The sequence below is a fragment of the Crocodylus siamensis genome, chromosome 2 (genome assembly GCF_052110815.1).
Source record: "Crocodylus siamensis isolate JL-2025a chromosome 2, ASM5211081v1, whole genome shotgun sequence".
In the NCBI taxonomy this organism is placed as follows: domain Eukaryota; kingdom Metazoa; phylum Chordata; order Crocodylia; family Crocodylidae; genus Crocodylus; species Crocodylus siamensis.
In genome coordinates, this window is record NC_143396.1 from 66,242,809 (window position 1) to 66,264,311 (window position 21,503).

The 21,503-nt window shown below is 44.7% G+C and overlaps 1 protein-coding gene across 3 annotated transcripts in view; it reads right to left on the reverse strand.

Annotated features, from left to right (window-relative positions):
* Nucleotides 1-1,768: 1,768 nt before the first annotated feature.
* The window catches only part of LOC149870348 (cytochrome P450 4V2-like), a 30,910-nt gene continuing 11,175 nt past the window's right edge, over nt 1,769-21,503 (reverse strand). Inside the window, exons 7-11 of one of the 3 annotated variants that reach the window (XM_090036054.1) lie at nt 19,345-19,536; nt 16,472-16,574; nt 15,647-15,781; nt 13,412-13,591; nt 1,769-9,214 (exon numbers count right to left, since the gene is read on the reverse strand). In XM_090036054.1, coding sequence (XP_089892180.1) covers nt 9,042-9,214; nt 13,412-13,591; nt 15,647-15,781; nt 16,472-16,574; nt 19,345-19,536 — 783 coding nt within the window. In that variant the 3' untranslated portion in view covers nt 1,769-9,041. Of the gene's footprint in view, nt 9,215-13,411; nt 13,592-15,636; nt 15,782-16,471; nt 16,575-19,344; nt 19,537-21,503 lie in introns of those variants that run through there. The other 2 variants (XM_090036056.1, XM_090036057.1) reach the window with 2 other exon arrangements.

Genomic DNA, 21,503 nt, shown 5'->3' on the forward strand with positions numbered 1-21,503 from the left:
AACTCCAGTGTGTCGGAGCAGACTTGATTAGTTGAGTCTGCTGGAGCACATAAATTGCTGTGCTTTGGCAACCTTGTGAATTATGTGCATCAGCAGCACAGCATGCTAAGATAATGGCAGTGGTGTGTTTTGAATTAAAACATACTCAGTGCACTTTAGCTCAAACTGCACCGCTGCCATTTTCTCTGTCTGGAGGAGCACGGTGCTGCTGATGCATGCGCACCAGGTGCCAATTCAGCAACACATGTAAAAATGCCCATAGATGCTAAACTAAGTGGTTTTAGTAACTAGCTAATGGGCTTAGATTTAAGTTGCAGCCAGTGTGCTTATGTTCTGTTTAGTTTTGGACTGGTGGTCTGGGTTGGAACTATTAGGGGTGAGAAGAGGTTCCAGGAATGCCTGAGGGATGCATGTTTGTTGTGAGCTTTCCTAGGGGTTGGGGGCTTAAGGCCCAGAAGCAGCTTAGGTTAAATGGGCTGGTAGCTGAGAGCAAGGCTGAGGCCTAAACCAGGCTGAAGTTAGACAGGGTCAGTGGGCCCAGTGCAGGATGGAGAGCACCCAGAGCAGTGTGTGGCCAGGGCCCTGACCAGGATGAGAGCCTGAGCCTGCAGCCCAAGTGGGCCAGGAGTAAGAACCATGGGTAAGAACTAGGGCCAGGGGCCTACAGCCTAGAAGAGTGAGAACCAGGGCCAGTGCCAGGGACCTACAGCCCAGGAAGGGTAGAAACTGGGGCCTGTATACTAATAGGAGGTCCTAGAGTGCCAGGGAAGCATATCAGGCTGGAGCTTGCCCCAGGATGGTGTGAGAGCTGAAGCATAGAAGAATATCCTCATGAACATTTGTGTGAAAAATTAGAACTATGCTCTTCATGCTTCTAGTTTTGCAAATTCAGAAACAAGTTCTTTAAGACAAAGTTTTCCAGCTATTTCATGTTCTATTGACATGGTGGCCAATCCAACAAGTTTCTTCTGCAGTATAGAAGAACAAAGGTGTGTCTTCATCTATTTTAGCTTTGAGAAGCTATGCTTCCCACTAGCAACAGAAACTGGGAGAGTCAAGAGAATATGGAGAGCAAGGAAGATGTTGGGAAAACTGTCAGTTTATGTTCAGAAATAAACTTCAGTACATCTTGAGGTGTAAAGTGCTTTGGAATTCATTGTGAAATAGCCTGTAGTTCACTGCAGAAATCTGCAGCATCAATATCTTTAGAATTTCCAGGCTGTAATGCTGACTCTAGCTTCAGGCAATGTTCCATTATCTGTTTTGATGTCTTATTTTGCAAGCTGGACATTGTAGACAGACACGACCCGAGCAGGGTGTGCGGCCCAGGACAAATCAGCCAGTGCGGGGCCCAACCCCCGGACATGAGGAAGCCAGTGGTGGAGTTGGGGTGGGAGGTACTGAGCAGCCAGGCATGCTGGATTTAGCAGTGGATTTGGAGCGGGGGGCGGAAGGGTGGCAAGCAGCTGGACGTGAAGCTGGTGGCAGCATGAAGTCACTGCAGCCACTTTGCCCAGCTCTGCGGGGCCCCCCAAAGCGCAGGGCCTGGGGTAGTCACCCCGATTCGCCCCCCCCACAAAAGGGACGGACCTGATCATAGAGGAAAGCAAAGACTGAATCAAGCTGCTGTATCTGTTCAAATCACTCTTTAACTGATTGTATTGCAGTATCAAGGACTGCAAAATAGAAGTTTGAATTTTTGTTTTGAGTCCTAAACTGACTTGTCTTTTGCTTCATATGTGAACTGCTGCTTCTTTCTCCAAATATGTACTGGTTCTGGTTCAAGGTTTATTGGTAGCTCTAACTCTTCAGCAAGCTCACAAGCATCTACCAGTGTCTTTTCAAACCCTTTATCATTCCTGCATTCCTCCAGAAACCTTTTAGTTTGACATACATTCTGCTATCCTACAACTGAAACAAAGTCCTTTAGCTGAAGTTGCTTACTAGAAAGGTTGATCTCAAAAAGGATGTTATACCACAAAATGAGTGAAATCACAAATTTGAACTTGGAAAGGCTGTTTGCAAAAGTGTCAGCATCAGCACGTATCATATTGCCAGATGATGCTGTGAGGGTAGTACCATCAGAAATTTCAAATCAGTGCATCACAGATATTGCCAAGCTCATCGTGAAGAGGCTACTAGGCATCAATTTGACTCTTCCATCTCATTTCACTCAATGGTTTCATAGTTAGAGAAGGCACATGGTGACTAAGAACTTCCCAACAGCACAATGAACCCAAGAAGAAACACATAACTGCATTGCTCTAGGTCAAAGAAACTACTTGCCTCCAAACGACATCTGACAGCATCATTGACAACCAAATCCAAAGCATGTGTACTGCAAGGAACAAAAAAGGCCCAAGGATTAATTTCTACTATTCTCCTTTGTACACCATTGTCTTTACCCTTCAGATTACTCCCATTGTCATAGCCTTGGCCACATAAGTTCAACAGATAATGACATTCCTTCAAGGTCTTGTAGAATGCTTTCAGTCATAACAGCACCAGTCATCTCCTTCAGTGGTACAAGCCCCCAGAAATGTTCATGATCACTTCAGCATTATCCACATCTGCAGATTTTGCTACATCTACAAAGTGAATGACCATTGTCATCTGCTCAACATGACTCACATCTTGTGTATAGTCCAGAATTATTGAAAAGTAGTTTTCAGAATGGGCAGCTTTTAAGATTTTCTCTTTAACAGTATTTGCTAGGAGTTGAACCAGTTCATTCTGCAGCCTTTTCCCAAGGTAATGAACATGTGTTTCGTGGTCACTTATTTTATGCAGATGCTCCTTCATGACTGAATCAAACGAAGCCAGGAATTCAATACATTTTAAGAAGTTTCCATGACCAACAGTGTACAATTTTTCATTGTCCCATGGAATTCCAGGTTTTGCCCATGAAGAACCTCTCACTAAAACAATCAGTCGCTCCAATATTTGCTGCCAGTACACTTTGTAGCTTGATCCCACATAAATTTTCTTCATCAATAGTTTTCTGGGTTTTTTCCAATTGCATTTCAAGTTCTTTCTAGTTTTGGAAATTTTCCAAATGTTCAGTCATACAAGTGTTACCTTACACAACAACGATACAGGCATTATGTAACAAACTAATTAAATAATATCTCTTGAGGTTGTAAGCGACTAATTGGCACTCATTCCACATTAACACACATATTCTAAATGCCTGCATATCTCTCACATGAGCATCCAATCATAATATGTACACAAAAGCTTACCCCAGCTCGACTTTGGCCTGGGCCAGAGCCCTCACAAAAGTGCAATGGACTCCAGTTAGAACAGGCTTTTCAGAAGCTCAGCCATGACTTCAAAAGAAGAGGGGGAGGTGTGTAATAGGGAACCAGAGGCTCCTGTTACTAAAAAGAAGAAAACCAGATCAGACTAGCCTCCTGTGTAGGCATATGAGACAAGGGCTGCATGCAGCAAACCTAAGCTGCAATGGGGAAGAGCAAGTTGTCCATTAGACTAAAAAGGGAACTGTGTGTGCTCATGAGTCACTTGACTGCAGGGGGAAGCACCCAGGGGTAGATAAGCCAAATGCCTTGGGGGAGAAAGGAGGAGGACTGGGGATGAGAGCTGGGCTCTCCAGAGAGCATAGCGGCACACAGACCCTTTTGCAGGTGCCAAAGCACTCTCAAGGCAGCGTGGTGAGAGTCCAGGAAGGCTGCTCTAGTGTTTGTTTACCTGAGTGGGAGAGGTTTTTGTTAATGCAGTAACTTGCCTTTTCCCCCCCCAGAGTATATTTGCCCAGAGCAGGGAGGTTTCTGTTAAAATGATAGCTTGCCTTTATGTTCTAGTTTATGCTGGCAGAGGCTAAAAGGGGGACCACACAGGTGATCAAGAGGCATGTGAGATCTTGAGTCCTGCTAGGGGCTGAGGCACAAAGACTGGCAGATGCCAAGAGGACAAAAAACTTGCACCAAGTCAGACAATGTAGAGGCAGTTGAAAGGGCCAGAGCCCAAAGAGAAGGGCCAATCCACAATTTTTGGGGCACCCTGCCCTGAAGAAGCTTTGCGGGGGAGGGAGGAAGGGGGTTGGCAAGCAGCTGGACATGAAGCCAGCAGTAGTAGCAACAGGGGAGGCCCCCCACAGCTGCAAGTTTCGCAGAATAGGACAGGCCAGCCCAGCCGAGGAGGGTGACCAAAGGCAAAAGCAGGAGACAGGGGCAAGAACAGGGGACCAGAGCTTGGGCCCAGGACACTAAACCTTAGGTTAGGGGGCCCAGCTAGAGAACAGGGCCTAAAGCTAGGAAGGCCAATGCCCCAACAAAGGCTTTGAGGCCTGGGGGACCAGGCACTGCATTGAGGTGAATTGCCCCACTTAAGCAATATCTGGCAACGTATGTCAGACATGGGCATGGTTGAAGGCCAAGCCCTTAAGGGACTTGGTGTCCTAAGGCATCCATAGGACCAGAAGGGCCACAACAGACTGGGCAAAAGCAGTTTGACAGTGGACTGGACTCCCGCAGAGCCTCAAGGCAGCTTCCCAACCTTCTTCCTTTTACAATATCAACACATGGCAGACAGGTAGAAGGGAAGGGTGCCCTGAGGGATGGGGAGAGTGGAGTTGTATGTCCACCAGAAAGCGCTACAGTGCCACTGAATGCAGGCCCTGTCACAGAGATGTTGGTTAATAATCTAAGTTGGCACAAACGGCATTGGATCAAACCCCATTCCACAGGTCCTTAAAGACCTCAGGGATCTGGGAAAGTTGATGAGAAAGAAGAAAATCCAAAGCTCTCAAACTCCTCTGGCCACTTGAATAAGATGCGAAGAAACCGGATATGAACAGCTGGGGAGGTAAATGGTACAGGAGAAAATGTTTGCATTTTATGGAATACTTATGCACCTACCATAAAGAGAAAGGTTGAATGGTTTTTAAGGCCTCCAACTTAGTAGTAGGTGTAGCAATCAATGGGATGACAAACTAGTAGGAGAATAGAGAGGACTTTAAACTAACCAGCAAGGGGGAGTATATGAAATGGGCAACCAAGTTACAAACAGCCAAATATATAAAGTAGTCCCAAGACATCACAATATGATAAATGCAAGTACAAAGAAGCATGAAAGAAACTCCTTTTTAGTGGGCTATTACTTGGAGGATAAATGAGAAGTGGAAAGCATTCAAGCATGAGAAGAAATATAATACAGTTTTCAAAGCAGGAACCTGGTGGGATGAGTCTTATGACTGCAATACTACAGAATCATGCATGATCCAGAACCACAGCACCTTAAACATGTAAAGATTAAAATTTAAGCTTCATTAAAACCTTAAATGTGGCTTGCTGCTAGGCAAATATTATGGACCCCAGGCTGAGAACAGGTTAAACAGATCCTAGACCATCTGTCCATGGGGGGGGAAGGTGTGATCATGACTTCATTCTGACTTCGTAACAAAACTTTGTTAAATTTTCTGAAATAATCAATTATACTTTCTTAATATAAAAAATGCTGCTCCCAACATCAGGAAATGATACCAAACCTCAATGTGATGGGCAGAGAAAAAATTAATAATTGAGCTAAAATTTGTCAGCTGGCTAGGTACCAGTAATTGATCTGGTACATTTATTTAGTGTAAACAAAAATGGAACTAAGCAGTAAAATATGTGTCACAGTTGCTGCATTGATATCACCTGTGACCACTTTCGTGTCTAGCATTTAGCTGCCTCCTTTTCATATCAGAAACCTGCCATTCTCTTTGCTGACGAGACATTAGGCTGTATTGTCCTGAAATATGCTGCAGTCCCTCATTGTGTCCAGCTTCAGTTCAGCTCCTGGAATAGTCTCAGTGGCAATAACAGGGTTTTCCAATGACAAAGCAGCATTCTTAATCAAAAATATTCATTCAGGAAAAAAAGGCATTTGGGAAAGAAGGCATTTTTTGAACAGTTAACATCTTATAAGCATGCCTAATTTACCTCATGATAATTCCTCTTCCAGTTGGAGACTGAAATATCATGGGTACTTCAGCGCCCTTTATGCCCATTTCTATTCATCACAATATTATGCTTGTCAGGTTCAGACTTCCACAATATTTTCATAAACATTTCCCACTAAAAATTGTTTAAGGATAATCTACTGGATGCCCTCCCCTAAAATAATTCAATAAACAGAACTATAGTTAGACTGGGGAAAATGCATCCTGATTAAAAGCAGGTGTGGAGGTGACAATGAAACATTAAAAAAAAAATCAGTATCTAATTAATAGAATGATGGGTGATATAGAAAGGAACACAAGTCACCAACTAAAAATACAGATGATGGATAAGAAAAGCTAAAGGAACTGACAAAACATAAGTGGTCTATCAGATGAAACATAATAAGAAAACTATTTTATGAACAAGTTTGAAATCAAAACAATATTGTAAGCCATATATACGGGCACTGCTGGATGAAGATAATAAAATTATAATTAATGAGTCAGAAAAGGCAGAAACATGCCAAGAATGAAGCAGATGATCTGTCCCTCCTATAACATGCTGTGGATGGAGAAGCAAGCTTACCATTTTTAACAAGGGAGGATGCGGGAGACCCACTTCTGCGATTAAACCTTTTCTGATCAACAAGCCTGGATATTTTACACCTTAGTATTTCAGGGAGAAAACATGTCACCTGATGTCTCTTGTGCTGCCATAAAAATGATGGCAGCCCACATTGGAGCAAATAAACATCACAACCCTTTGTCAAAACACAAAGGAAAAAATCAGTGGGGAGACAAAAGACAGTAATAGATTCTGCTGCTTTATTGCAGCAGGCATCTGGCAGCTCTGTTGGGAGGGTTGGTGGTGTCATGCTGCTGTCCGATTGCAGTGCAAGGGACTGGAATGGAGGGGTTAGAAGGGCCAGTTAGCTCTCTATGGGACGCTTAACGCGAGTCCAGCTCACGTTGCCCAAAGAGACTGGAGGTGAGGCGATAGTCATGGAGGTGGAGAGTACTTGAAGGTAGAAGTTTATTTACTCACAGTGAGCGTTGAGGAGAGAAACAATGCAGAGAGGTAGACTGCTAATCATGTCGGGGCTGGCAATGAAGCGGCGTTCAGCGGTTGCTAATCGCGAATGGGAGGTGGAAGCTAGGTGATCAGGCTAGCGTCCTTTGTGATAATCGAAGTGGGTGATGAATGACCTTGCTTGGGTGTGGCTGTGTGCTCCCTTATATCACTTGGGTGACACGCTCAACGGTGAGCTGGTTGTTTTCACCTATCACCTCTCAGGGTTCTGTATCCCGGCCTTATTTGGCGTTGCAGACTAGCTGACCTCACCTACGTTGGTGACGCTCTGATAATGAAAGTACTGGTATGGCACTGTTTGTTGTACCCTTCTGTGATGGTTGCAGGGAAGAAGGGCAGGGCTTCCCATCTTGCTGCCTCACACATGGATGCCACCATTATGGTGTGCATGTGACAGGTGGGAGGTGGGGAATATGGGCAGCCTGAGCTGCTTGCACTCTTTAGGTAGGTGGTCTGGGGGCCTGAGGCTGACTCAAGCCCCATGGACACTTTCCTGGCTTTCCCCTTTATGGACAGGCACCCCAAGGAATCTCAGGGAGCCTCTCCATAAGTGCAGAAGTCAGGGTTTCCCACTGAGCCAGATCTGTCCTCCACAATCACCGGAGCAAGTCTGGCTGAGTAGGGAAAGCCCCACACTATCAAGGGATACAATGCAGCACAACTGATCCACTTCATCTGGCAATATCCACATCTAGCCGCTGGGAATGAATACACAGATAAGTTACTGCAAGTAAAAGGGGCCAGAAATTTACATAGAGCAACATGAATAAAAATCTCAGAGATGATGAAAGGTGCCAAAATAATGGGTGGTAAGTGTAGGAATTAACAGCCAGTAAAATAATTAGAATAATGTATTTACATAGCACAATTAAAGACTAGTTAGTGTACATTGTGGGGCTTTTGTATATAGAAGAAGTGCAATGTGATTTGAATATTGCCTGACTTCAGGCTAACTACCTTCAGGCTAAATAATTATGTATTTTAAGTACAAGCTTCAACTAACTTCAAAGTTATGAGAAAAATGTAAAAAGAAAATAGGATTTTGTAAACCTTATTGAGGCATAACCAAAAGATAGGAAAGAACTTAAAAAGAAGACAAGATGTGTGGCATGCTTTGGTATATTTTTATGAGCTAAAGGTATGCAGAAAAAGGTGCAGGTGTAACGCACCCAAGTTCTCTGGATAAAATTAAGAGCATAGATTTGTATGTTGTTTCAAATGCTGCCTTCGTGCAGACACCTACCTACATAGGCATTTGCAGGGGGACAATATATAAAAGAGTATAATTAGAGGCCCACATGGCTTCCTTTGCCCTGGGGAAGAAAAGCAAGATCTTACAAGAGATAGAGTAATTAAGGTTGAGAGTAACCAATGGCAGCTGTATCTTGGATACATAACCCCAGAGCTCCTGATTAAAGAATAATCAGTACCAGCTTGTCAGTCACCAGTGTCTGGAATGCAGACATCCTAGAACATGATGTATTTGTAATTCTAAAGAGATAAAAGAAACTAAGAAAAAATATTTATATCAACAAATCAGGTGGAAGCAAGATCACGGCTAAGCTGCCCAGGAGTTTGCAAGCTCATGGTTGTAAGTATATAATAAACACTCTGCTAATATTTCTGTTAGTGCAGCTATACGGTAAAATATTGTAGCACTGCTGTATAATATTGCTTGTTGTAAAGCCCACTTAAAATGGTCATGTAATTTGTCTTAAAATTAATAAATGACATGGCATCAAAATTACACATTAGATACAACAAATATAAACAGTAGGGCTATAAGATGTTCGTGTGTTTTACAGAATGTCTCAGCATCTGAATGTGGAGACAATGGATCATGTTATTGCAGAAGGAAAGAACTAAAGATTTTTAAATTCTTCTCATATTCATAATTCTACACAAGTTGCTTGGGTTTTTTGCATGTGCATGTAAGCTCTAAGAAAAACAGGAAAAAAGAATGCTGTTAGCATATTTTGCGCCTAAAATCCTGATTTTTTTTTCCCCCCCTCATGGCAAGTGAGCTGTTCTTGTCTTCAGCTGAATCCAGATGCCATTATTTGGGCGAAGAACCAGTTCTCCTACCAAGCCAAGTTCTTCTCGTTTTTGACTTGTTTCCACCCAAAAGCGGCGCAGGAGGGTGGCTAAAACAGTTTTCTCTTCCATCTGTGCAAAGCGCTGGCCTACAGGGTAAATAGAAACAAAAAAAGCTGGAATTCAGTAACAATAGCCCCACAACTGCTCCAGGCTCTCTCAACAAATACAGTACAGGGAATCCAAGTAGAAACTAGTGTGGACCTAAATCAGGGCTGTAATGAGAGTGGAATTTGCCTCTACCCAAGGTAACTTTCCTTCTAGGGTTAACCTTACAATGTGCAGGCTCCCCCAGCAAGATGAATTTAACACTGAATTGGAGGGAAACACACTACAAAAATGTGACATTGTTGTGTTTCTCATAAGCTTGAACAGGGAGAAGACCAAGGCAGTAGGATGGAAGATGAGCTCACCTGCAGGTGTCCCACCACACAAACATCTACAGGATAAAGGAGGGCTACACACACACACACACACACACACACGGAGATATAGATATGCACACATAGCAGAAGAACAGAGAGGATTCTGTTTTGGACCTTTAATGCTAAACAGAAAGATTGCTGGGGCATATAGTAAAATATTTCAAAAGAAAATGGGGAAAGGGAAGAAGCGAAACAGGCAGAATTAAAGATGGAATTCAGCAAACAGTAACAGACCCCATACAATTGGCCAAAGATTTAGCCCTAAGGAAGAGAGAACAGAAGTAGTAGTGCTGTATTTCTACCCATTTTGTTGAACCCTTTCACTGTACATTGTTTATACAGACATGGTCTAGAAAGGGATCTTTGGAGTCTGTAAAGCACCCAGGCTACCCTGGAAGCTTTATAAACTTTTATAGCTAACTACCCTCTCTGTAAGAAATCAGATCCCTCCTGCAACACATGAAAATAGAGTAAAAATAATTCACTAATTTCTGAGGGTGTTTTCCATTTCATCTGCACTTAATAGATGGACTCCTAAGATCTTCTATTCTAACTTCACTCCTCAGCCAGCCAGATCTCAACAGATGCTGCTGAGAGCCCTTTGTCATTGGGACACAGCCCTGTTCAGAATGGAACAAAAACCTGGAAGTGAAATGAAATCAAAGTAACATACATTCACCTTCCCCCAAATTCCTCATGCTATTCAGAGCTATTAATATAACAGATGTCACACACAGTACGTAACCCACTTATTTGTTATGCCTTTCTGAGCATCCAATAGGCATAACCTGCAGCACAAGTGGCATGGGCAGCCTCTGTACATGGCATGCAGTAGACTGAGGAGAAGGCACAATGGTAGATAGGGCAGGGAATAGAAAACAGACCAGCAGATTGAATAGGGAGTACAGGGCAGGAAGCAGAAAGCACACCAGCACATCAAGGAGGCGACACAGAACAGGGAACAGAAAGCAGAGCAGCAGATTAGGTAGGGGAAAGGGATTAATCAAGTGACACTCTTGGGGAAAGTGTGGGTTTGGCATGCCTGCCAGAAAGTTTGGCCCCCACTGCTTTAGGGTGTTGAGTGCTTCTAAGAAATATATCAGGAGGGAGGGTCAGATCTTAATCCACTTTTCAGACTTCTAAGACTACCATAGCTAGACCCAAAGGATGGATTGTGCCTTAGGAATGCAATCCTAATCAGTCATGCACAACAGAAAGCTCTGTTCTCTCAGTGCATAAACTACTGTACACCCTGACCCTAACCTAAGGCTGTGGCAGAAGGCCACTTCTGTTTCTCCCCAAAAACTCTGTTCTGTTACAATGTGGTTAAGATGGGCCCTGCAGAGGGTATACATCTTACCCTATCTCTTTAGGTAACCTGAGCTGGATACATTCCTGAGGGAACAGGGAAACCTGCTTCCTCTGCCTACATGACTGGCATCACATACCTGGATGAGGGGCCTGGACTCCCTGGGGAGGTAGGAACTGCCAGTCTGCCCAGCAGCTAGTGATGCATTTCAAATTGGTTGGCTGACAGCCAACAGGTGCTGGCCTCCATTGGACCAGGTAAATGAGGTCATAAGGGCTATATAAGTTAAGGACTGCCTAGGAGGAGGAGGTAGCAGCCGTGAGGAAGACTCGGAGAGAGAGAGAGAAGAGCTGAGCCGTTTGAAAATTGCGCACGCTCTCTCTCAAAACTCATGATCAAGAAACTGCTTGCCTCTGGATGATAGTTGTGAGTAAGCTACCTGAGATCTAACCAGATGTATAGTTTGCAGTAAGTCACATGCATGATCAAAGGCTACCTAGCCATGCCAGTTTGCTCTATGGGATTTCTCTGATATTGCTCTACCCTATACTCTATTGCAACCCTACCCCTTGTAACCAATAAAGTTCTCCTTTGTACTTAGCATGAGAGACTTATTGAGTGTGGGTCTAGATTATGCCTTGGGAACCCCTCGGTTCAGCTGATTAAGGGAGACCACTACTTGTGCTTCCGATTGAGAGAAGCACCCCCAGCGCTTGAAGCGAGTCAAGTACCCTGGAGGGCTACTAGGCCTGTGTTTCCCAGGGTGCACAGAGCCAGAATAAAGCCCAGCCCTGGGTGGTGGCAGTTTTTACGCCAGGCTAGCAGGTGTGCTCCAGGAAGGAGGTCGGCCTGACGTGAGGCCCTCCCCCAGGGAGGCACTCGGAGCCTGGAAGGTGGTTGGGCGCAGTGAGGTGGGTGGCTCAACAAAGGAGCACCCCTTACTGGCCTGCCACAAAGGTAGTCTGCAGATTTTCTCTCCCTTTTTCCCAGGATGGGCAGGCTTTTCTGATCTTAACCCATGAGAAAGCATATATAGATCTCTTCTATTCTTTTGGATCCTGGACTAAGCTGAATGCACCCTCTAACCTTCCCATTTTACCTGGGCTGCTGGACAGCCAGGAGCAGAACAATCAGGGAACCAAAAGAAGAACCAAGAGAATGTGACTGCAGAGCCTAGTGAGATTGGTACTGCCCCGGGTTAAGTGAAAATGGTTCCCTAGGTTCTGGCCCCTGCTCCCAATGCTGCCTGTGAATTTTCCACTGAGTAAAATGCAAAGTAAGCTTTAGAAGCAGGATCTCCTCCCTCCCAGGGTAATGTTCTCCTCACTGGGCCAGAGTCACATTCCCTTCCTTCTTGCTTGTTTCCTAAATTAATGATGTGCTTTACATTAGACAGTCACTGCTTAAAAATACAAGTAACCCAGTCAGCAGGGAGCAGAACCCAAGACACACTCCCTTTTGTTTGTTTTCTGGCCAGTCCCAGGACTCATGATGACTCATTCACCCTTGAATGCCTAGAGGCCCAACTATGGAGAGTGCTCTTGGTCCTTGCCTGTTGTTACAGCACTTTGTTGGGATTGTCTGGCAGAGCAGAGGGGGTAAGTATGAAAAGTAGCATCAATGCTGACACAGCTTCCAGATGCCCATTCCTGGTTCGGCTCCCCATCAGCTGGGAGCTGTGTTCACGTCCCAGCCAGGGAGCAAGGGGCTGGGAAAAGTGCCAATGGAGCCAGCACAGCTCCCAGATCTCTAGCCCTGGCATGGACACAGAAACCCCACCCTGCTGCTGAGCCACCAAAGCCAGCCAGCCCACGCTGGACTGGAGCTGGGTTGTGTCAGCTCATGTCTTATACAGATTACCAGCCCTTGCCCTAAAGAGCCAGTGAGTTTTACGCATTCAGTGAAGGAAAGCAGAGTCACTGAAATATTACCATCCACTTGAGGGCCATCAGCAATCTAAATCACTGCACAAACAGATACATTTTGAGGGAGCAGAATGACAGTCCTGCATGATGTGCCATAACGATTTGACTTTGGCTTGTTTTGGGCCTGGAGGGGATGCTCTTCCCTCTAGCCCACAAAGTTCACGTGGCACAGAATTACAAATAAAGCAAGTCCCAAGAAGAAATAACAATAGTAGAAAGGGGGGAAGGAAGGGAACAATTGAACTCTGAGTGTATAGACCTGTTCCAACTTTAAATCTGCTAGATGGAGTGTTAAAGTTGGAACAGGGTTTGCTGCATTTGAATGTCAGTTGTTCTCAGCTCACACACGACAATTAAAACATCCACCTGCTGCCCTTTTCAAAGCCTTAGCGTGTACACATCCCCAGGAACACCATGAGAAAGAAAACATTGCAAATACTAGTAATCTGATTTCTGAGATACCAGTGAGGCTCTGCTGCATTTAGGAAGTGCCCAAAAACTGAACTCTCCATTACAATGCTATGAGTATTTCAGCAAAGAAAGCTCCACCTGTTCCACCCTAATGATAAAGCAATAGCCTTATTACACTGTTAAATGACTACACTAGTGTTACCATTAATTCCATACCAATGCAATTTCTGGGGCCAGCAGAGAAGGGCACGTATGCATAGGGATGTCTTCCACTAGAATTCTCAGGGAAGAATCGCTCAGGTCTGAATTTTTCAGGCTCCGGGAAAATATCTGGTTCTCTATGCAGTGCATAAGGAACAATAATGACATCTATTCCTTTTGGTATCTTAAATTTTCCTGGGAAAAAAAAAGAATCAACATGATAGCAAAGCATCTTGATAGCAAAGTAACATGATAGCATGATGATCTGGTAGCAAAGTAAAGGTCCCTCTACGCATGCAGGTAAAGGCACAATGGGAGCTAATGTGTGATCTACATAATTGCACCTCCTGCCAGGCCACACAGGCATGACAGGAAGCGTAACTGTGGGACCATATATTAGATCCCATCACACCTTATCACTGGTGCAGGCGGGAGCCTGGAATCATGATCAAAGTATCATAAAATCATACCAAATTAGGGTAGGAAAGGACCTCAGGAAGTTATCTAGTCCAATCCCCTGTTCAAAGCAGAAGCATTCCCAACTATCTCATCCCAGCCAAGGCTTTGTCTACCTGGGTCTTAAAAACCTCCAAGGATGGAGATTCCATAACCCGTCTGGATAGCTTGTTCCAGTGCTTTACTACTCTCTCCAAACTGAATGGTCCCAATCTCTATTTCCACTGAGAAATTTCTCCAAGCCTTCTATTACTATTATGCCTTTTGTGAGACAGGGGGATCAGAAATGATCACAGTGGACCTCAACCAGAACTCGTATTACTTCAGTTTTCGAGTGACATAACTATCCTCTCGGAAGCTGTACCATGGTCATTGCTACTTAATGACTTGATTAGGACACACTGTTACATTTATTAATTTTATTTAAAAACAAAAAAAAAACCAACACTCATTTACCTCAGATTCATGATCTCGGGCTCCCCCTGCACTGGCTCCCACAGCTGTGAGCCCTGCAACTGATGGAGCTGTATGAGACTTGCAGCTGGGGAAGTGTTCCCCATGCTGCCCCCGTTGCAAGCCCTACATCTGATGTGGGCTGTGGGGCTCACAGCTGGGGCTGTGCAAAGAACACAGTACTTGCTGCAAGCCTTGTGAAGTGCAGGGCTGGCAGCAGGGGCAGTGTTCTTTCCACTGCCCTGGCTGCAAGCCCTGCAGCCCTCAGTTGTTGGTGCTCCCAGCCACAGGGGAGGACTTGGCCACATGTTCAATTAATGATGCAATTATAACAAACTACAAAGATATTACACATTTTTTTGTGAAATAACTTAATAGCATGACAAAACAAGCTCTAAACCACTAATGGATTGAATGTGCAGCTGGGTCACACCTTAAGGCATGACTACCTAGTTAATCATGCCTTAAGTGTAATGTGTAGAGAGGGCCAAAGAGACATTCAACAGATGCAGGGCACAAAAACCACTGATTACCTGTGAAACACTTTCATAAATAAATATGTATAGTATCTAAAAAAGGTGTCAAAGATATAATCCACAGGCTGGATCCGACCCATAGAGACATAATCCAGGCTGTGGGTTTCAGATTGACCCCACACACTGTATATGGTAGGCAGAGCCACTCTGGCATGTGGGCTGGACCAGATTTGGCCATGTTGGTGCCAGCATGCACAGCCAGTCTAGCAGGACACCACATGCAGAACATGCCTCATGATGACCCCCTAGGCTGTCTGCAGCACCCACAGCACCAGATCCAGCCTGCACACTGCCTGCAGATGCACCAGGCCCAATCCAGGACTAGCATGGTGTGGTGTGTGGGCTGGACCCACAGTCTGAAGGGGGGGGTTGGGGGGAGGCTAGCCTGATACTGCAGGTGTTGCAGCGGGACCTTACTGCATGGGACCAGCACAAGACATGTGCTGAATGCTGTGCCCCACCAGACTCCCTCTGCATACTGGCTCTAATGTGCATGGACAGCCTGGACTGGACCAGGAGCCAGTGCACAAGACAGTCTGTACTTCATGCTACCCCCTGGGCCACATGAAGTGCCCACAGCATTGGTCTAACCTGCATGCCACCTGCAACACAAGCTCTGGAGCAAGGCCAGCGCATGCTGCACAGGACACAGGGAGCCAGCAAGGGACAAGTGCTGCACACAGTGTCCTGCAAAACCAGCCCTCTGCAGACCAGCTCTGTGACCCTCATCCAGTCTACACGCCTGGATGAGTTGTACCCCCAGTATAAAGCAAGGAACATATGCATATGGCTTACAACTTCGTACTAATATAGCAATCTTGACTCAAGGTCCGGGCAAAGAAAGGCACTGAAGGGAAGAGACGAAGGGCTTCCTTAACAACACACTCAAGATACCGTAGGTTCTTCAAATCCTCCATTGTGACAGGACGGTCAGAGTCACCTATCAATAAATAAATAAATAAAATCACAAGGCGGTGTAAAAATCCAACTGTCCTAATTAAACAAATAATAGGATAAGAGTGTTGATAGTCTAATAAGTATGCAAGTAGCAAGCCAAATAAATAGTTGGGAGTGACATCAGACAAGCTTTAGGATGCAAAGTGCCCTTCCCCAGGCCTGGGAAAGAAGCAGAAATAGCCTAAGCTAAATACCAGAGAAAACAATGAGGTGTGTTTATCTCCATCACCTAAATGAAAACAGCCACTTGCAGAACTAGAAAAAAGGCTGTAAAATGTGGACCAAATATAAGTTTTCAGAGGTATCTGAAAAACAAGTAAAGAGCAGCTGAAATAGATAACCTAATTATACAAAATAAGACCATTCAAAAGGGAAGAGGGTCCTTATTACCTGTGGTATACAGAGGTTACATGTTCATTTGATCTCTGCTAATGAGCCATAAAACCACTGTCTGTGTTTGGTCCATAGTTTTCAGTATCCAGTACATTTAGGAATTTTTGTTTCCAGGCCCCCCTTTAAAGGTGTTTTGAAGATTTCTCTCTAGTACAGGAAGAATGAGATCAGAAATGGAGTATCTGTTCTGTAATAAGTGTTCTCCCACTGGTGACTGGATGTTTTGGTCCTTTATTACAGAAAGATGATAACAAACTCTCTAAAAAATGTGGACATTTACCAAACACGTCATCCAATTCTCTGTGCACTTTCTTCTGGACTTCAGGATGGCATCCAAGTAAGTGCAATGCCCAACTCATGCCAGCAGCTGTTGTATCATGCCCCTAAAGGTACAGATTTAAACAGATGCTCAGATCTGCATTGCCATTATGAATACATACATACAGAAATATTTAATACAACTCTAAAAGAAAGTTATATAGTTATGTAATAATATAGCAGCAAAATTTGGGGGGAAAAGTTAAGAATGTATGAATCCATTACACATTTCAAATATTTAAGTTACAAAAAAAAAACTAGTTATTTTTGTAATTGATTGTTATTGATATAATGTGTGAAGAGTAGGAGGAAAAATCATCTTCAAATAGTCTTCAATTAAAAAAAAACCCAGACAAACAAAAATACCAAATGAGTCCCTTTCCCAACCATGCTACTACACCATTCTATTTGAGTGGAATCAGAAGCCTGGCTTCTCCATTGTGTCCATAGTACATTTCAGTCAAAAAGCCTCTAGAAGGACAGAGTTACATAAGCATAATGCTCATATTAGTGAGTCTGGCTAATGGGTATAATGCAATGTGCAACCAAAAATTCAGAGGTGAAACAGGATAGTTCCATGCCCTGGGCAGCAGTGACACACCGGGCAGTGCTGGTTGTGGTTCTGCTAGTGGTAGCCACGTGGCCAGCCACCACTTGCAGCAGCAGCCATTTTTGTGCCCCACCCAAAGACAGCATTTTTGGTCCAGGTGTCTCAGCCACCCCCTTCAGTTATGCTACTGCACAACTGAGAGTATAAATAAGGTAAATGAATGTTTTTAATAAAATTAATAAAATGTAATAATGTGTCCTAATCAATAGGGTTGTGCAAAGCTTCAGTCCCCGATTCGATTCGGTGGAGAGTCAGCTTGATTCGGTGGCCGAATCCGAATCGAATCAGAGGACCCTTTAATCTCTCCAAATCGAATCAGAACCCTCCAAATTGATTCGGAGAGATTCAGCAATTCAGACATAGACACACTTTTAAATGTTTTTTCTACATACCTCTGGGTAGCAGGGGCTCATGAATGCTGCGATGCTGGGGCACATGGAGTGTCCCACAGAAGCACAGGGCGGAGGGGGCCTCTCCAGTGTGCTCAGCAGCAGACCCAGAAGTGGACCAAGAAGCACTTCCAATCCACTTGTGGGTCCGCTGGGGAATGCGTTGGGCCCCCCTCCCCCCTTGGCTCGGCAACTGGTGCCTCCTTGGTCTGGTGGGGCACCCAGGGTACCCCCAGGGCTGATCACCGAGCTGGAGATGTGTGGGAGGAGCCCCCTTGCGAACTCCCTGGCAGACCCGGGAGTGGACCAGAAGTACTTCTGGTCCACTTCCAAGTTCACCACCAAGCACACAGAGGACTTCTCCCCTCTCCGCCCCGCCCTCCTGTGGGACGCTCCATGCACCCCAGCTTCACAGCATTCACAAGCCATGCTGGTACCTCGAGGTTTGCAGAAAAACATTTAAAGCTGTGTCTATGTCCAAATAGCTGATTCTCCAAGTCGGCACTGAATCTTCAGATTCAGACTTGGCCCAATTGAATCAGGGACAGTGATCTGAATCAATTAATTGAATCACTGTCCCCGATTCAGGCTGAATTCAAATCTGTATCAAACAGGGCCCACTTCACACACCCTTACTAATCAAGTCATAATAATGACCATGGTACAGCTTCAAAGAGGACAGTTAGGAGAACTGAAAACTGAAGTAACATAGGTTGTGGTTCAAGTCCACCGTAATCATTTCTGGTCCTCCTGTCTCAGAAAAGGCATGACAGTAATGGAAGGCTTGGAGAGATTTCTCAATGGAAAAAGAGAAATTGGGACCATTGAGTTTAGAGAGGGTAGTAAAGCACTGGAACAAGCTGCCCAGAGAGGTTGTGTAATATCCATCCTTGGAGGTTTTTAGGACACAGGTAGACAAAGTCTTTGTCTTGAGATAGTTGGGAATGCTCCTGCTTTGAGCAGGGAGTTGAACTAGATGACCTCCTGCATCCCTTCCAACCCTAATTTTCTATGATTCTATGATAATTAAGATGAGCCAATGGAGTTTACTACTCAGAGTATTAGGACGTATAAGGCTATCAATATTTGAAAAGTTTAAAAGAATGTTGTCCTTCTAAAAATCAGATTATAATTTCATATATCCTCTAGTCTTGCACAGTACACTGAATTAGCTGGTACTCAGTATGACTAGAGCAGATGAACAACTGGTCTGATATGGTACAGCAAGTGCTGCCCTTCTTAGTATATATAATGTTCCTCCTCTGTTTTATGAAAGCAAAGGATGTAAATGATTTGAAAACAGTTTGCCTAAATAGTCTGTCTGTTGTCTTTGGACTTCTCAGTAGCATAAGTGAAGGGGGTAACCAGGACAACAGCCCCAGGCACCACCTTTTTGCTACTTGGGCAGCGGAAGGGGTTTGAAAAGTGGCCCCACCATACTGACAGCTAATCATTGTGCCATGGTATCTGGCACTGCCAGGTGCATCATGGCTGCCCCAAGAGCAAAGGACACTGTTATGCTTCTGGGACTTCATGTGGGAGTAGGGATTTCTCAGAGGTATCATGCACCCAGGATTGAGCACACAGTTCTGTCAAATAACTACACTTCTGCTTGACATTTTCCATCTCCTACAGCCCTCTAATTTATAATATGGATGATTTTTTCACTCTCAGAGCAAAGAAATGTACTGGAGAATAGCATTTTGCATAGTAATATTGCATCAAGGTCCTCTATTTCCTTCTATTCATTTATTGCTATATACATTTAATAAAATCAAAGCTTGTCTCATACCAGGAAAGGCTAAATTTTGTAAAAAAGAGCTTCCATGAGGGTACCTCAAACATGAAAGTGTCCACTTCCTCTCGAATATCTAGGTAGCTCAGTTTGTTCCCTTCATCATCAGTTGCATTCAGAAGCATGTCAAGGAAAGCTCTTCTCTTTTTCAACCCTCTTAGTTTGCAGCTGTCATTAAAGTTGTCTGTACTTCCTCCACGGTTCTTGGTCTCTCTGGCTTTTTCTGTAATAACCTCGAAAAATAAAAGAAGAAAGTTCCTTGAATTCAAAACTTTGACTTGGTCTATCCCAAACATGCTGCTCATCCAATAAAAGGTATTGCCCACAACAATCCTGGCCTCTTGGATAATAAATATTCAGTATTTAGAATTCACAGTCTACCAATTTGTAACAAGTGGGAGTCCCAGTGCCGGTCAAGTTGTTGGCCTGTCCGCTTGTCTCTGGGCTAACCACCTGCCTACCTCACCTGCCATGCCTTTGGTGATACTAACTGGAAGATGTTAACCAGGCAGAAGGCTGTCCATTTACTTGCTCTGATGCCAAGGGCTTATATACACAGCTCCAAAACTTCCTTTATACCGTGTCCCATGCCTTGCAGATGGCATCCATGGCCTAACACCTGGTCTAAGCTTATGTACCCTCACACTGGGCTCACAATCTCATTCACTCGGGGCTCCCAGCCCCTCCCTTTTCCTCGGGCTCCCTGCCCGGCTTGAGACCCTCTTGGTCCTTCATCCCTTGCCGAAAGTGTGGCCTCAATCCCCTTCCCCCTGGAGCCTCATACTCAGCTCCTTCTTGGGGCTTAGAATTCTACCCCCCTGGAGCCTCACATCCAGCTCGCTGTGGCCCTCAGCTGGCTCTGGCCTCTTCACCTAACCAGGACCCAACCACAGGTTTCACACAGTAATCTGGGCTCTCGATTTGTCTTCAGGGTTTGCTCTCCTAGCCTTTTCCCTCCATGAGGTAATCCGCAAGGCAGCAGGGGCCGAGGCTTTCTGGCACCCCATACTCACCCTTCACTAAAGAGGCAGAGGTGTGGCATTTCCTGGAGACTTCCCTGCCACCAGCAGTCCCACCATGCTATCCAGCCCCAGCAGGGTGTAGTTTTAGGTCATGCCCAAGAACAGGAACCTCCACCTTCCCTATAGTTCCTGCCCTGTACCTCCAAGATGGTATGACCAGAAGCTCCAGCTTGTTAATGCTCTCTCTCTAGCTGCTTGCAGCAGACTGCTGGCTCCACTACTCAGAGTCCTGTTCTTATAATAAACAGCTAGCCATTGTTCCCAATTGGCCATTTGTACCCGATTGAGAATGCAGCCACCTGCAAGCTGCTCTGCTGCCTGCCTATGCCCCTTTGAGTAACAGAGCACAAGTTGTGCTCTGTTACACAATTATATTAAAAAAATAAACCTTATTCTAGATATTAAATAACGTACAGCTCCCTTACTTCCTGCCATGCACTACTTTGCATTGGAAGGGGATAAATATGCACTTAGCATTTGGTTTCCCTCCTGTACACTGAGTTTGGACAGGTTACTACTGTGAATAATGTGGAATCTGACTATTTAAGCCCTAATTTTTCAATGAAAGGCAATTTTTGGGTAAACACTTTGTGCTAAACACTAGGACACTAGTTTTACTCTCTGTTCCACATTTTTCAGCCTTCAGCACTAAGGACAGCTTCACAGGAACCTTTCCAATAACATATCTTTTGCTAATCATTGAGCCCCAGGACTTTTGTCACTGCCAGACCCCCATCCCCAGTCCCACCACCATCCTCAGACCCCTGCCCCCAGATATCTTGCCACCTCCAGACTGCTGATGCCACCGGTAGACCTGGCACCGTGGGACCCCTTGCTGCCCCAATAGTGGCCACCATGACCATCCCCACACCCTGAGCTGGATCTAGCTAGCAAGGAGCCCTCTGGTCCAGATGTGATTTAGGGCCCCAGATAAACATGATATCCCTGTTCTAAAGGAATCAAGAGAATTTAACTTTATTTGTGGTGACACTAGGTCATTTAAGGTCTGGTTTGTTTACTACCAAACTGCTAGTTCCATGTTAGTATTTTCCAATGATGAAAAACAACGGCCTAGAAACAATGTAATAAAGTTATACTTTTTTCTTCAGTGTATCCTTTTGGTATCTGCATATAGTCTACATTAAACTGTTTAATAATTGACATCTCTCAGGTAAACT